Source organism: Chelon labrosus, assembly GCF_963514085.1.
Source record: "Chelon labrosus genome assembly, chromosome: 14".
Classification (NCBI taxonomy): domain Eukaryota; kingdom Metazoa; phylum Chordata; class Actinopteri; order Mugiliformes; family Mugilidae; genus Chelon; species Chelon labrosus.
This window is the reverse complement of record NC_140347.1, coordinates 12,273,565-12,291,130: the sequence shown is the minus strand read 5'-3', so window position 1 is coordinate 12,291,130 and position 17,566 is coordinate 12,273,565. Positions and strand designations below refer to the sequence as shown.

General features: G+C 40.3%; 1 protein-coding gene across 1 annotated transcript; it reads right to left on the bottom strand.

Annotated features, from left to right (window-relative positions):
• Positions 1–576: 576 nt before the first annotated feature.
• On the bottom strand, positions 577–13,335 carry acp1 (acid phosphatase 1). The gene is made up of 6 exons (XM_084560213.1): positions 13,288–13,335; positions 11,770–11,843; positions 10,983–11,096; positions 6,695–6,756; positions 5,802–5,907; positions 577–927 (listed from the first exon to the last, which is right to left on the bottom strand). Exons 1-6 carry the CDS (start codon positions 13,328–13,330, stop codon positions 850–852), a joined length of 477 nt encoding a protein of 158 aa, XP_084416339.1. The 5' UTR covers positions 13,331–13,335; the 3' UTR covers positions 577–849.
• Positions 13,336–17,566: the final 4,231 nt, after the last annotated feature.

Genomic DNA, 17,566 nt, shown 5'->3' with positions numbered 1-17,566 from the left:
AGATATACTTATTTACTTAAAGGGAAACTACTGTTTTTTTACAACCTGGACCTTATTTCTGGCATAAAATACGATCGTTTACTCACCCATATGACTTTTGTGTAATTTGTAGTCGTTTGTATATAGATTAGATCTGCGAATATCTATATAGTGGGAGTGAATGGGGCACCGAAACGCAGCCTCTAGATAACGCATTATCTGCCGCGAAACTCGTTCATTTCACAATATTTTGTTATTGTACGCTAGTGCTATTCCCCGTTGAGTCCGGAGTTACCTGTTATCAAACTACACAAATTACACAAAAGTTATATGGGTGAGTAAACGACCGTATCTTATGCCAGAAATAAGGTCCAGGTTGTAAAAACAAAAAAACAGTAGTTCCCCTTTAATCTGAAGAATTATAGGTCAGCTATAAGGAAAAGTATACAAACCAAACCCCCAAAAACCTGTTTACGTATATAACTAAATGCCCAGAAGATTAGCATTTAGGCTAGCATTAAACTTTTATGTGTTCATTCATATTAATGCTTTACAACACTACCAAACCTAAAAAATAAATAATTGTGTGGAAAATGAATCTCAAAAAGCCAAATTAAGATTATTTATTTTATTAATAATCTGAATTTATAGTCTACAAACAAACCCATGCAGCACTGCTCTAAATGTACACACTGTGTGGGTTTGTGTAACATTCACAACACTAAAACCAAAGGTTCTTGCGGTCTTTCAGTGATCATTCACAACAGGATTATACTGATAAGTGCTAGTGTGACACAGCCAAAACATATTTGGTTGATAATACATGTATATCCATCAGATTTAGGAGAGCTGTTTTAGGGTGGGACGTTGTTAGGAGTTCGCCTCCAGGAAAGCTTTGCAGCATCGCAGACACTGTTCATACACCTTTTCAAAGTCCTCATCGCTGCCCTAAGAGACAAAAGGTAAAAAAAAAAAAGAAAAAAGAAATGTAAGTGTTTCAGGCAGCTATTCATCGCTTAAATTGCATACATCTGTTTTCCGTGGAAAAGAGTGGAAATAAAAAAGTTGTATGAACATAATACACGATGAAAACAACAGTTTCTTACTCAACCGTTGTAATTTCTTTCTACTTATCCGGGATTACCAAATTGCAAAGAATGATGTCAATTGGCTTCAACCGAAGAACACACTAAAAATCTGGTAACGTAGCCCTTTGAATGGGAGCGGAATATTGCCAAAAAAAAAAGCACTTTCAAAACCACTTTCAAAAGCACTTTCAAAATCTTGGTTGTGCAATTTAATGGGGATTTGGAAGAAACCAACATAGAGTTTTATTTTTTTTTTAAAAAAGAAAGAAAAGTAGACAATAGATCAAATAGACAAACCCAATAGATCAAAATGTGTTCCTTAGATATGAAAGGATGCTCCTACACGTCTCAATGAACAGGTTCACTAGAGAACAGAGGCTTTACAGAGATTAATGACATTAATAACACTTCAAATAAAGTTTGTATAATTCAATTAAACTTTTTTTTTTTTTTTAATCAATCTAATCATTGTTAAGACTGAAATACTGGAATACTTGTCACAAGGCGACAACAACGTGCAGCATGTCCTCAAATTAGGGAAGTTGTTGATTAATTAGAAGTGAAACACTTAAATGGTGTTTCACTTCTAATCATCAGTGTCAACTAAAAAGAAAGACTGCAATTTGGTCCAGGGATGGCATTAGCTAAATGCTAACGCCACAACAATACATCCTACTTTAGCATATTTGCTAACCCTAACCCCTTTTTTTTTTTTTTTTTTAACAATTCATGCTCTGGGGGGCTTGCATTTCACCAAATTCTTGGCAATGCTAGAGAAAAAATGTAATCAAAGTCATTGGGATACGTTGTATGGGCACCATGACTGACTGAATCTAACTTGGTGCCAACCCCAGCAGGTAAATGTTCTTACTAGATATGTATGTATGAAGTGATTGCCAATTGACAATCCATTAAATTAAGATATTTCAGTCTGGACCCACACTGCAGCATCCCTAGAGCCAGGCTGCTAACATGGCTAAAAACACATGTGGTAATGCTATTAATACATTAAGGTTCATACTTCAGTAACTTGACAGCTATGGAAAATGATCAAATCCAGTTAAGAAAGTCAGTTAGAGGGCCTTTAAAGCTAAATGGTTCATGGGTGACTTAAAACTGGTAATCAACCTGTCAGTTTAGGTGCTGCAGTCAAGACTGCAAATCCATCATTATATCCACACCGAGCACTCACAAAGCGTACGTCTCCATTTCCCCTGACACACTGACACTAATCGTCTGGCTGCTCTACGCTCACTTTGCTGTCATGCCATGTGGTTGCTGGCAAGGGAACCACGGTCCAATAGCTCTGTGTCCAACGTGCTCAAATTACTCCAAAACCACTAGGACTATTGAGAGCTTCGGTTAAAAACAACTCCATGAAAACATGTAGATCGCCGAACACAAAAAAAAGTGGTGTCCAAAGCCAAAATCTGAGAAACTAATATAAATGACTAAAATCACATCAACTGTGGTCAACCAAGGGCTCTGCTATCACTAATAATTTGACGACAGTTTGATTTAGGATCCAGGCTCCAAGACATGCAATACCACAATAAAGATAGGAAAAAATATAATTAGTCCAAGAAGTCCATCTTCCAGAAACGTCACAGACTAAATGATTGCTTAATACCAGAGGTATTGCTGTTTATTCAAGTATTATGGAAATAGAAAAAGGTTGTGCACCCCTAGGATATGACAATCTCTCAAATGTTTATTGACGAGCTGTCAAGCGTTCCCCAGTGTCTCCCCGCACGTCTCCAACTCTCGCTTTGTTTTCACTCATAACCCTCCAGAAGATAAAAAGCAGCCAAGTGCGCCTGTCCAAATCATCTGGCAGGACTTTCAACTGCTGAGAGAGCATGTAAAGAACAAAAGGGATGAGTGAGCCATGAAGCGCGAAAAAGCCAAACCAGGAAATATTTCTTACAGCAATGTCCAAGTAATTAAATAACAATAACGTACTGCGGTGTGTATTAGTGCGGAAAGGCTGTATACAAGTTCTTTTTTTGAGTGAGCAATTAAACTGTGACAGTAAACTTTGTATTGTTTAGGGGCTGTTTATTGCTTTAACACTTATTTGGTCTATAGCCAACGTTTCCATGTAGGGAGCGAATCCTCTCTAGAGCTTCTGCATCCATCTGAAGACATGCCTAGTCTATCCAAAACCATAAACTTCAAATGACTTCAGTGCGCAACATTTCCTGTTTTTTCCTTTGTTTTTTTTTTTGTATTTTTTATCTCGTCTACAATCCCCTTCTCAGGATAATGGATAATGTTAAAAGAAGTCAATAAAGGAAGGGGAACATATATCCTTAAACAGTTTTATGATTAGCTATAAAAAGGACCCAAGAACATTTTATCAGTGTCTTACTGTGAGCGATGGGACCGCACATGAACACGAGTATGCAAGTATTCAGGTACATTTACATGAGAGATTCCCTTCACATCTGGAGGTCTCTTTGAGCTCACGTATGGCGGCCAATGTTCTCCGTGGCCATAGTATCCTTCACAATAGTCTGCATGTTAAAGTGAGTTAATCAAACGTTTTCAGTGCTGATTAAATTCGAGATGCTCAAGACAAACAGTCCCTAGCCCAACAAGATTAAGAATTGCCAACTCTCCAATGGAAAAACAACATCCAAACACGTAAGACGTCTAATATGCGACTTCCACTTTATCTCCTTGCAGAGCAGCAGAGATCTCGACTTCACGACACCTAAAGTCGTACGCAGTTCTCACAGTCTTTAGAGACTTTGAAAAGACCAGTACACACTAACAGACTGGCTTCAGCAGATTTTTGTATGACGACTATAAGATTGGGGATCACAAACTTAACTACTGCGCCTGATGAGGGATCTCAGACCACATGACTGGTCAAACCAATTAAAGACAACTGAACGCACCAAACTCTTGTACGAACTCTCGCGAGGGCGTCACTTGTGGTTGCACAACTTGTATAATCTGAAATCGTTGTGTCGCCCCAACCTCCCAGTCTCGCTGTTTGCTGTTCTTGTTTTGGTATCCCCGCAACTACCCGTCGTATTCAGACGCTATTTCCTGTGTCCCACCCTCTCTTTCTCATTGGCCGTTGGCAACACGTGTTTGCAGTTGGGTTGGTAATCAGTTCACACTATCCAACTGGGTCCAGTCTTGCCTCAAAAATGTCAAAAATGTTTGATTGACTGCGACTGAGGTCGAGTCTGTTCCCCTCACACACTTGCAGATTTTTATGGCAACCATCCCCAACTAGTGCAGACTTTGCCCAACTGGGAATTGTGGGTAAAATCTGGCAAAAAAAAGCTTGTAGTGTCTGCTTAGCTTAGTCGGGAAATAATTGTAGGGAACACTGACATTTTTTGTCACCTAGCTTTATTCATAAATCAGAATTTAGCAACATCTTGAAACAAAAGTGATGACAGTCTGGGGATATACAATTTAAATATTAAAAAGTCATAAATTCGTTAATACACAGGATTAGATGCTACACTCCCTTGTGCCAAGATCCCAGGCAAAACACATTTAGAGGCCCTGTTCAACTGAGAAACCCTAATAAACCTACAGTCATGAGATATGACGCTTAAAGCTACAATCTAAATGAACTAAGCAAATGCTGCTGGCTTGTATGGCCCGCTCAGCAGCAGACAGTGGACAATTCAGACCTTGTGGAATATAAGCTAACCAAATGCTGCTGGCTCGTATGGCCCACTCAGCAGCTGACCAAACAAGGAACCATTGCCACCAACCAACATAAAGACACCAGATACCTGGCCTAGACATTAGCTTATGAAAGTAGGACTTCATAATTTTTCTGTGCCATTAAAGCTGAGGTCCTACAGGAGTTTTAAAATCCTAACCAATTTCTAAACATCAGGCTGCATCACACACTTAAAAACTTTATAGATGTCATTCTCTCTTATCTTAAACTCGTACACTGCAAGATTTGAAAATAACACAATGTTATGTATTTTTTTTTTGTGACAACCAAGGGAACAATGAATGCACCACCTCACATGCTCTAACAAGGAAATGGAGACTGGTGCAATAACACGCTGTAACTTTGTAATACTTGGCAGCTAAAAAAGCTAAAGGTTTAACAAGTTTTTACAAGTATAATAGTACTCTAGCTAATGTTAGTCTCGAGGATTTAAATGTTTACTCTTGCGTAACGCTACTATCAGCCACTACGTGACCTTATAGACTCCCTGTTTTATTGGTTATTGTAAAAGATTTTACCATCACATGTGTTGAAACAAGTTTATTAGTAAATCGGGGCGGCCAGAGTTTTAAGACCGGACCTCAAATTACCAGATAATCAGAGCCGAACCTCAGCAAAAGAGCAATGTGAGAATTTCTCCTCGGGCTGCCGGGAGGCGTAAATCAGGGGTTAAATTGGCCGGAAACTCCTTTAGTCTGAGCCCAGCTTAGCACTGTACTAAATCAATTTTCATTTTGTTGCAGCCATCACAGTGGAAATAATATTAATTCCCATTCATAGTTTACATAAAATAACAACGTTTTGCGTTACATTGCGTTTAGTTTCACCGACTTCAGAGGATTTCCACGCTTGTCCCAGCTAATTCGACTCTCACCACTGGACAGTCCCACGGCCCTCCGAGCAATATTAAATTTATCCTATTAATATGTGCGCTAATAAAATCAAACAGTAAGAAATTGTCTTTTTTTTTTTTTTTCGCTGGGAAATACAGAACATAGAGAATTTGCTCCGATACTTACATAATACGGGTCTTTGATGATCAGCTGCTTCTGAGGGTCATATGAACCGAGGAGCTCAATCTTCGCTCTGTAGTTTTTCACCGAGTTCGCCTTCTTTTTCAAGTCGCTGTGGAGAACCAAAGACAACACGTAACTGCGGAGGAACAGAGCACGGAAACAAGGAAAGCACTTGAAGCTTTTAGCATGTGATCTCTGCATCAGAATGGGAAACTCTCTCTCTCTTTTATTCCTTTTCTTTTTATGAATGAATACAGGTAGTGTTTTCACAGTATTCTTTGAGCTGTCGTCCCGTATTAATGACATCCATGTGATTAACTTGAATCAGTAACAAACAAATCTACAACATTTTAAAACCCTTGAATATACAGACAAATTTGTTAAAGTCAATCTCAAGATAAAGCAGCAAAACAAGGTCAAATCATAATCAACTGGTCAGCTCCATAGAGGGGGGAAAAAAAAATATGCGGTCTCTGCCCAAAGAGCAAAGACGAGGCATCCAAAGAACTCAGTAAGCTGCTTACAGATCAGATCTGCCATAGGCATGTGATCTCTAAATGATCCCTAAACGTTCAAAGTAGCAAAAAATATCCCTCCCCCAGACCTTTGGAAAGAGCTTAAGAAAGGATATTGCTCATTAAATGGAAGGCATTTACTTACAAGTTTCTTATAGCTCAACGTCACCGCCATTTTTTGTGTGTATGTGAGGGAACGGATCACGGTCAAGGCAGTTAGCAGGACGGCCTAATTCGACCCCTTTCGAGTCAAATAGTTTTGTTTTGTTTTTTTTTTATCCTGAGCAACCATTATTACGTAAAACAGGACACTCAACACAAGACGCGTCCGACTTGGAGAGAAAAACTGAACGGCACAGATGTGGGATGAAACAAGCGTACCTCAAATTGCTCTCGTCCATGCACAGAATGTACTCAAAGCTCATGAAATCATCCTTGGTCACCTGCAAGTGTGGGGTGGAAACACAGAACAAAACAAATGTTACTTTTGGCTGCGTGCGAAACGCGCAGTCCGGCCAGAAGAGACTCCCTTTGGAGAGGGCTGAATCTGAAACAAAGAGTGTTTTTTTTGTAGCTGACATTTAAAGTTATATTCGTAAAAGACGAGAGAAAGCCGACTACATTAAATCACACTTTCTGACAAAACCTCTTCAATCTGAAGGACTGTGTCCGAGTTCCCTGCTGCAAACATAACTCTTCCTACTACTGAGCAATTAAAGACTTTTAATTTGAAGCTTCCACAGCGTCAAAACTCTAGAAAAACTGGTTTTATCATCAGTGCGTTCACAAGAAACGTTTCCTTACATAGTTTACACCCTACATCACCTTCATTTCTTCGGCCCGGTGAGAAGCAGCTTTACAGTGCCCTCCAGTTGTGTTTAAAACTACTCCTAGCGCAGCACGTGATGTCATACCTAATGACGGGGGAAATTATTCTAAAACACGGCAATTCTACCATGATTTGCGACGCGCAGCTGAGATCTCGTACGAAACGGCCGCACATCTGCAGCAATGCGGAGGGGGCATGCGGCGGAGAACTTCCCCTGCGTTGGGTTAAGCTTTAACGGAACAGGCAGCAATAAAAACAGTCAGCACCCTGACTTTTTGGGCTCAAAAGTCATTTTCAGCAACGTGGGGGGAGTGAAGAAAAAAAAAAAAAAAGAACAAAACAAAGACTCGGGCAGACTTAAATAAATATTCTCTTCCCAATGTTAATATATGGACACATTACAGAGTCGACCGTGCAGCATTCACACGGCAGCAGAGGAGTTAACAGATGTTTGTTAGGCCAGGTTTATATTCCCAGGGTGACTGGTTGCACTTACTACAGGCTAATCACTTGCTACTCTCAATTTCCACGCCCTTTCTCTGATAATCTGCGATGATCATAATCACACAGCCTGTTGAGCTCTTGCCGTCTAAACGAAGCAGTGGCAATCAGACAAAAAAAAAAAAAGAAAACGGAAAAGAAAAGCAAGGCTTGTGCAAGACCATCCTTGAAAAGCTGACAGACACCTTGGTCTGATTTCTGAAATAGCTGGCCAAGAGTGAGCTGGGAGGTTTTTTATTGCGACTGAGGAATGAGAAGGGAGATACACGCTGCAAAGTTCAAGTTTAGATAAGACCGAGAGGATAAAACCCTAAAGAAGCCGTGGAGGGATGGCGTTGTAAAACTGTGTAAATATAAAAGCAATGTGCTGTTTTCACAGAAGACATTCTGAGATGTCACCGAAACAGCTGCTTCAGTTTAAGTGTCCTGGTTTTCACACTTACACTACAAACGAGTCCAAATGTCTTTCGTTAAAAGAAAAAAAAAAAAGTCTCGCCGCCTTGGAAATAACAGATAACACTAATCATTTAAGTCGCTCTATTAAGTGTTATAAACAGTATATAAATATTTAGACAGGGAAACTTTAAGCACACTATCATTGTCACTTACTGATGCACTATAACTCCTGCTGTGGGAATCAATAAGTGGAGGCTGAGGTGCAAACAAAATGAATGCCAAAATAGATTAAATACAGTTGGACGGAATTTATTATAATACCGAGAAGCCTATTTTCTCTGTAGTTATCCTGTCATCTGAAGGGGAAACCCCACTTTTAGCCATTGTTTTCCAGGTCTGGCACGGCTCAATAGGGCCTAATAAAACGGATCAGGCGAGTAAAAGAGGGGATTAAGTTTTACGTTGTTCATTAGGTACACGAATGAAAACGAATGCGCTCTAATACTCCAGTCCGGCACTAAATCGTAGCTTCACGTGGTATATCCAGAAACTTTAAAGAAAGGCAACTGGACTTGTAGAGTTTCTTCATGTCTGAAGGATTAAACAGGAACATCTGGGGGTGTCACCCATCAGGGGTAACACACGACTAGTTCCTAACCCGTCACTGGAGGGAGGGTGGGAGGGGTGTTGACCCAGGGTTTGGACCCTGTCCAGCCCATTATCAGTCAGAGGGTCCAGACTCAAGGTGTGAATTGGGCTGAAACTTCTTGGAGACAGTACTGTTTTTTTACAACCTGGACCTTATTTCTAGCATAAAATACCATCGTTTACTCACCAATATCACTTTTTATTTCATTTGCACTCGTTCTGCTATGGTTCGTCCACAACTAACTCCGGACTCAACGGGGAATAGCACTAGCATATCATAGCAAAATATTGGTGAAATGGACGAGTTTCACGGCAGATAATGTGTTATTTAGAGGCTGCGTATCGGTGCCCCATTCACTCCCACTATATGGATATACGCTAATCTAATTATCTCCTGAACGAGTGCAAATGAAACAAAAGTGATATTGATGAGTAAATGACGGTATTTTATGCTAGAAATAAGGTCCAGGTTGTAAAAAAAACAGTAGTTCCCCTTTAAGGTTGTATTATAGATTGATGGCAGATTCCATCTCAGTCCACCTCCCCTGTTCAGAGAAGGATTTTCCAATTTGACATAGATGGCTTCTTTTTACTCCTCTTTCAAACCATCTGTCTTGTCTGGCTAAAAATAACATTTCACATCGTTAGAGTACCAGCCGTTCGAAGAAGAAACTCTACGAGTCCAGTTGCTTTTCTTTAACGTTTTCGGATAATCCAGTTTAGCGGCGCCACGAACTACATTCTCCAAAATGATCACACCGTTGAATGACCACCTGTCTAATGCTGTTTCAACATAAGATTTACTGCAGGACCGTTGTACCAGTACTAGTGTACCTAATGTTTTGGCAAGTGGCACGTCTAAAAGGCAAAGTCTAACAATGAAGAAAAAAAATTCTATTTGTCTGTTTATTTATTTTATTGTGAATGTCATTGTGTTTTATTTAACTGGCATTTAATTCTCTACTTTTAACATTTTATTGCGTTGTGCTGTAGGTGTGCTGCCCATTTTTACAGATTACCTGCTGTATGGTCTTATAAACACATTGTTAACAGATTATATTAATTCTGCCAGAATAGAATGCTTGTGTTTTACATTTGTTCCTCTTTCAGTAATGGGTGTTGGTGGGAAAGCCTGAGAACTCAGCTCGTAAAACGAATCTGTGCAGCATCACAACTGAAACACTGACAGGTGAAATTAATGTGATTACAGCAAGATGATGGTATTTTGGCCGAAAGTGATCTTCATTCCTCACATGTTGATTCAGCGATAACATATCGACGGGTATGAAATCAAAAAACTTCAGCTCTCTTGAAGCTAATGGGTGGTTGGCGCTTTCTGATAACAGATAAACACTCCACGTTACTTTATGGACCGATTTGGATTGAGCTTGCTCTGTTAAATAAACATATATGCTTATTTGGGGGATAGAGTGGTCTCTGAACGATTTGTCGCTTGGCCGGTCTGCTTGGATGGTGGCCACACCAGAAGGTCAGCAAAAGCGGGGAGGGTGGGAGCAAAAGCCGGCGACAGCCGCGAAAAGGGTGATAAAGGGAAAAGAGGAGAACGCAGAAGCTTGTCAAAGATCATTGTGTGGATTTGGGTTTAAGCCAAGGGTTGAGGCTCCCCATCCCCGCTTTGAGGAGATTAGACGAGGGTCTGACAGAACGGGTTTGGAGTGAGATGAACCAAGAAGACGGCAGATCTCGAGCGCAGGGTGAAAGACCGGAATTCTCTCAGGGGAAAAGTGTGTTTGAAGGGCACTGGGGAGTAGGAGTTGCGCTGAGGATAAGCCGGCGCAGCATAAGCCCTGAAGCCCTACATGGACAAACATCTTGGTGTAATTTTAGGCCTGTTTTGGGATTTGAAACATGTGTGATATGATGATTGCTCTGTTGGCTTCATCAATATTTTATCCACTCCACGGGTACTGTCACTGTGCGCACTGACGCGGGGGCCTGGCCAGCAGCTTTTAGATCACTTTCACAGACACAGAAATATGCTTAAAGATAATAAAGATTACTTTCTCAAAGCTCAGAAAACAAAATGATGAAAAGGTCATTTTAAATTAAAAACATGCACAACAGAAAAAGAAACCACTACGTATTCAAAAAACATTAATGATTAAACATATTAAAATATAAAAGTAGATTTAACTAGTTTTGACTTCTTTGTGTCCCGTTTAACTGAACCCGTGCTTGGCCGTGTTGAACACGTTGCACCCCATGCAACAGAGCAGCATCACCCTCATACAAAACACAGTGAGGCGAGAGGAGCCACGGGACGTCGGGCTGTACCTGTCGGGCCCTGTGGCTCGTCTCAACGCCATGCTTCTTGAGGCAGGCCAGACCGCGGGCGTCCGGTAAGCTGCCTGTGTTCCAGTCGGACGTGGCGCCACTGTCTATGACCCACTGCAAACAACACAGAACAAAAAGCTACGGCTAAGACGGGTGTGGGTGGGTGGGGAAGTCGTACCTGCCTGGCCTCGTGGCGCATGGGCACGCCATGCTTCTTCATGCAGGCTTGACCGCGGTGATCTGGAGAGCTTCCTATCTCGTAATTGGAGGTGGCAGCACTGTCTATCCTCCACTAGGGAGAGCAGAGCAGGGCACGGGGGAACAACAACAGCAAAAATGATTCTTGTTCTCGCGTGCAGGGATGTTGAAGGTGGTTCAACATTTGCTGCACAACGTTGGACTCTTGAGGTCAGAGTTATACTGTATGAGCGACTACACAGGTTATTAATAATAATGATATAGTGAGCTATGTCACTGTAGTTATTTTACTGCAGTTATGACATCTTACATCAATATACTTTAAAAACATCATATCAACAGCTAGCACCTCTTATATGAAAAAAAAAAAATCTATTCTTAATAACCAGGTCATAGATCACCCCAGAAAAAAATCATTATTTCCCACTAAAGTGATTTAATAATAAATTGGAAGCCTCAGCATGTTGCTAAATTGTCAATATTTTATATTTACAATATTTTATATTTACAATTTCTGTCATATAAAACTGTTTTTTCTTTTGTTTTGTTTTTTTTACACAACGCAATAATGAATTATTGATAACTTTACCTTATCAACAGCCCCATCGTCCGTTGCCATCTTCCTGAAGACGGCTTCAGCAATGGGGGATCTGCAAATATTCCCTGTTCAAAAACACCACACATGTGATTAAACACAGTCGTTCTTTATTAATGGCAAACTGCAGCAACTGTAATTTAGTGCAGTTTAGCAAGAGAAACACACGAGTGTTTACGTTTCTCTGAAATTTAAGACAAGTAAGTTTGCTTCAGTTTTGGTTCAATGGTTAAAAAAAAACATGTAAAATTGTCTCAACACATCATATGTTGGGCAAAATGGGACGATGAGAGAATTTATTATATACTGTTAATTCACAGTGTAATGAGAAAAGTGGACGGTAATACAATGCACGGCCACAACATTAAAACCACTGACAAACTGGACTGAAAACAACAATTTAATGTTCTTCTGGGAATCCTAAAGAAAAACACTGTGCCGCGGCACACTAGTGTGCCGTGAGAGATCGTCAGGTGTGCCGTGGGAAATTATCCAATTTCACCTAATTGGTCTAAAAAACATTTTTTTTTGAAAACGAATTAATTATTATCTGCAAATAATATGCCATTGTCAAGTGTCTGTGTATATATATATATAAGACTTTTTTCTTTGTGTTTATTCTTTGACAAGAATGACTTTATATTGTTAATATAGGCTACAGAGTTTCATTTTTTTAACATTTTCGGTTGGTGGTGTGCCGTGTGATTTTTTCAATGAAAAAAAAAATGTACCTTGGCTCAAGAAAGGTTGAAAAACACTGTGTTAGACCACCATACCATCCATCTAAGAATTGTGGCTGACCAGTTCTCAAAGAGCCAATGGTGCTGACCAGCTCTCCTCAGTTACACACTGCCTGGCCAAAGTCTCCACCTGGATTTGACTAAGCAAATAGGTACGAGCCTCCTATCGGCCTATAATTACTGCATGGGTGATTATCTTTCAGCTGGAAACAAATTATTAACTGATGCAATGAGTAGCTTCTCTTTTCTTAAACAACCATGTCTAAAGACACATCCCGTGGTCGTGGAAAAGATGTTAGTCTGTTTGAGAAGGGTCAAATCATTGGCATGCATCAAACAGAGAGAAAACATCTAAGGAGACTGAAGAAACTACTAAAACTGGGTCTTGGCCAGACAGTGTGTAATGCTGCTTTACCATTCATACCCATGTAGCTCCTGTAGGTGGCTCCTGGGGCACTGCTAGCAATGTCAAAAAAATATGAATGCACTGAGCAGTAGCATTACATTATTATTAATAATATTTTCTCAACTGCTAGTATTAAAATGGCGGCTGTGGAAAGTTTTTGGGCAGTTTAAAGCATCATAACATGAATTAAAACCGGCTTAGCTAGTTTAAACACTGCAGCTGGCGCTCTAAGTCAAATATAACAACGTTTAAATACGCTGGCAGAGCGTTATAAGCTCGTACGCGTGTAGTATGTAATCTCTGGTTTGTACTGTGGCAACTACGTGGCTTGAGTGAGTTGATATGAGTTAAAAAGACGAGTCTTACCCAAACAAACGAACAAAACCGACTTCGAACCAGCGCCCGCCATGATGTTCTGAGGGGTCCTGCAATGACGTCGCAGGTGGCGTCCAGCTTCTGCCTGACCAAAACTCGTCCATCCCATAGATAGGCTATTTCCACGGTCATTACAATACATTAGTTGATACTCTGTAAAAACATTATTTATTAAAAATATTTATCATAATAATATTAATCAATAAATGTCATCCAACATCTGTTGGTAAATCTGTTACGTAAATGTGTACGGCTGTATTGTTTAAAAAAAATAAATGTTCTAATGTGGGTCCTTTAGGATGAGTAAACGAAAAAGAAACAGAGACTAAGGGTTACTAAGTGCACCTCTTTTTGTTTGCATTTGTGTGTCAAGTAAAAAAAAGTAAAAATTAAACAGGGTTAAAGTTTTTTGCTAGGTTATTGAATATTTTACATTTCCTGCTTCCTGCCTCTAAAGCAGGAGTGTCAAACTCATTTTATCTCAGGGGCCACATACAACCCAGTTTAATGTCAAGGGGGCCGGACCAATAACACGATAGCGTATTTACCTATGAATAACGACAACTCCAAATGTTTCCTTTTGTTTTAGTGCAAAGATGTTCATTATGAAAAGGTTTACATTTAATGAACAATTGGATATTTCCTAAGAAAAAGAAATACAATTTCTGTTTAGTTCCAGGTCAGTGTTGTGTTATGTCCACAACTCTTACAAAATCTGTGTAAACCCTTGGAATAGCAATTAGTTTTATTGGAATTTTTGTAATTCACAAATTCATCCCGCGGGCCAGATTAGACCCTCTGGTGGGCCAGTTTTGGCCCCCGGGCCGTATGTTTGACATGTATGCTCTAAAGTGTGTAAATTTAGTAAAATGACTGAAAGTTGGTATTTGCCTTTAAGTATTTAAAACTCATGTTGCTAACAAATGATCGCGTCAATATTAATAACCCAGTTAGATATATAGTTTAGAAAAATACACTCAGAATGATCCCGTGCTTCTTAGTCAGAACTTATATTTTTGATTATTAATTTTTTTTTCCAATAATACGTTCACAACTATGCCAGACAGGAATGTTGTCAAAATTCGAAACACATGTGAGTCTGGCTAAGTAAACGTTATCACTTAGTGCCGTTTTATGGGTAGGTTAGGCAGACTGCGCTTTCAAGTGCTGACAGTAAATAACCCTTTACCGCCTTATGAGACAATATAGGGTTTCATCTCCCCCGCTCGCTTCATGTTAATTACAGACATGACCTGGCTACAGCTGAGCCTTTAGCAAAGAGTAAATTAATTGTCTCGCTTAATGAAATCCACACTTTTTTTATGACGTCAGAGTGAAACGCTGGCGATTCTTGGTTTGAGATCGTTTCAGATTAAAAGAGCCCTGCGGATCCCTGAATGCTCCCTGGACTCCTGGACTGAAGCATTCCCATATTATGAGTAATAGGCTAATTTATTGAGCTGTGGTATGAAACACGTAGGTCATGAGAAAATCCTGGACCTAGACCGCATTAAATGTACTACCATATTACATGGTATTGTATAACATCCTCTCTTTGCTGTGACTTGAACTTTTGCCGCCCGTTTGCATGTACAGAAAAAATCCCAGTTGCAAAATGAAAAAGAGCTTTGGTGATTCTTGTGTCATGTTGATATATGTTTACCAAGTCAGTACTGTCAGTGGAGGGACACTGCAACTCTGCTATAGTGTGTATTGCCCACATATATCTGCTGTTGGCAATGTCTCACATTGCAAAGGGTAAAAATGTTTAGCACTAACTTGCTTGCAGGAGGGTAGAGTATATAGTGTAAAGAACATCTTGAATGTGAGACCAACACATGATGACACAAGAACCTTAACAATAGCATTGTGCAACAATTTAGTGCAACCGTCCAGTTTAATTCAAGGCAAAAAAAAATGTCTCTTAAATTGTATGCTTGACAAAAACTTAAAAAGGCAAAAGGGAATTCATATTGCTGTTAAAATATGTTATACTCTCACCCTTAAGTCTCCTAAATCACAGGCAAATGTGGGAAGTTCTGACAAAAAGACTAAGGGGAAACACTAGAGACCCGAAAGAATGAACGAAAAGCCCTCAGATTAAAAGACAGAAAAAGCCATGGCACATGAACTGAGCTGTAACGTACTGGGATTTGAAACTGAACATAATCATGACGGCATTAGCAGCTGTACCTGTGTCTTAGTCACTCTGTTTGCTTCCTGTAAATAATTAACTCATTATCCCTGGTGTATTTAGCCGGGGCCCTCAGCCGAGCCAGAGATGAGGACTATTGTTCATTAAAACTAATGAAGGAAATATGACAGGCAGTCTGGAGTGGACACGCAAATTGTGAAAAGAAGCTCAAAATACTCAGAGGTCCGAGGGTCACTGTAAGCCGATGGAGCCGGGGAAAAAAATATATTCAGCCATCCATTTAGCTTACCTACCGTTGAGTTTGTTCTCTCAAACATGTTACGGTTTGAATGAGCTTCACAGCTTCATTAAAGAAAGTTGAGATCTGTGATTAAAGGGGAACTACCATTTTTTACAACTTGGACTATTTCTAGTATAAAATACGATCGTTTACTCACCCATATAACTTTGGTGTCATTTGGAGTCGTTCGGAAGATATTTAGACTCCAGACTCAACAGGGAATAGCACTAGCGTATCATAACAAAATATTGGTGAAATGAACACGTTTCACGGAAGATAATGCATTATTTAGAAGTCGCGTTTCGGTGCCCCAGTCACTCCCACTATATGCATATATGTAGATCTAAATATCATCCGAATGACTCCAAATGACACCAAAGTTATATGGGTGAGTAAACGTTCATATTTTATGAAAAAAAGGTCCAGGTTGTAAAAAACAGTAGTTTCCCTTTAACCTCAGAGGCCATGAGGATGTTTGTTTCTATATAATCTGCGTATGGGTCCAAAAGGGAGTAAAACGTCTCACATTTAACAATGGCATGCAGAGGAAGTACCATGTATACCCTCATATAGGCGCCTCTTTCAATGAAAATGATTTTGGATGAATACAGATACCAGCTGAGCTACAATAGATAAGAATAGGAGAACATTCTAGGTATCTCCACTACTTCCCACCTTATGCAGATAGAGGTGGGGGAGACTGAATAAAGATGGGCAAACACCATGGATAGGAGAGGTTTTGAAGCTCTGTGTGGTGCCTCCGGTCGTCATCTTGCTTGATTCCTCCAAAGACCCAGAAAATTGGAAAAAAGGAAAGAGTGAGTGTAGCTGAGGGAGGTGGATGATGCTTAAGATTGGTTTATACTCCCGCAACAGATCGGTTAAAGTGTAGATGTGACACATGACTATAAACCAAGCTACCTTTACTCAGAGAGCAAGTGACCTATCACTCAAAGTGGCCACACAGTTAGATATGTGTAACTTTAAAGCCTTCATAAAATTTAGAGCAATACAGCTGCCCTGAACAAGGTAATAGGCTACAGACACCAACACTTTTTTGTACCAGGCTGTAAACATGTTCATTACAGCTGTAAAGTTGGACAATTAAACATGGAGGTCTCGGGGGGATTGACTCACTTTTGCTGCCAGCATCAAGTGAAGATTTGACGAAGCTTTGGCACGTCTGCCTTGGCTTTGTTTTACAGCCCCCGACATTGCCCCTTGGCTGGAAGTCCATCACCAGCTCTTTACGAGCTGAAAATGGTTGCTGTTGCACCATTATAAGCACAACCCCTCTCTGTCCTCTCAGTGAGGACACTGAAATCCTCGTTCAGGATGAAAATTTGTGATATACAGCCAACTATGGAGGACCATCTGAGAACTTCTGCAAGTGCTCCTGAGTGGAAGCAGAAGTCAGACGTGTAGGGGGTGAACAAAAAGAGCGATGAAACAGCTCCTTGTGGTGTTGCTCCTCACAACGCCCGACACGCAGCCTTGCAGCCTGACATGCTGTGCTCTGTCGGTGAAGCAGTCTGTAGTCGGTGAGGTAGCGGTGGTCCAGGTCACAGGGGCCTGCTCCAGCTGCATTGCAGAGAGGTTCTCAATCAGCCTGGCGGTGCTGAAAAAAACGGTCAAAGAACATTTTCCTCGAAGGGCTTTGTGGTTTATCCAGATGTCAGTTTCATGACGGCATCCTACACATTGATATCAGTCTGGTGTATTTACAGCAGGAGGTCCAGGCAGTCACGTACCAGGAGCCTGAGGTGATACAGATTCCCCTACCGCTCCACATAACCCTTTCATGCTATGTTAAAATCTGAAAAGTTTTCAAGTTA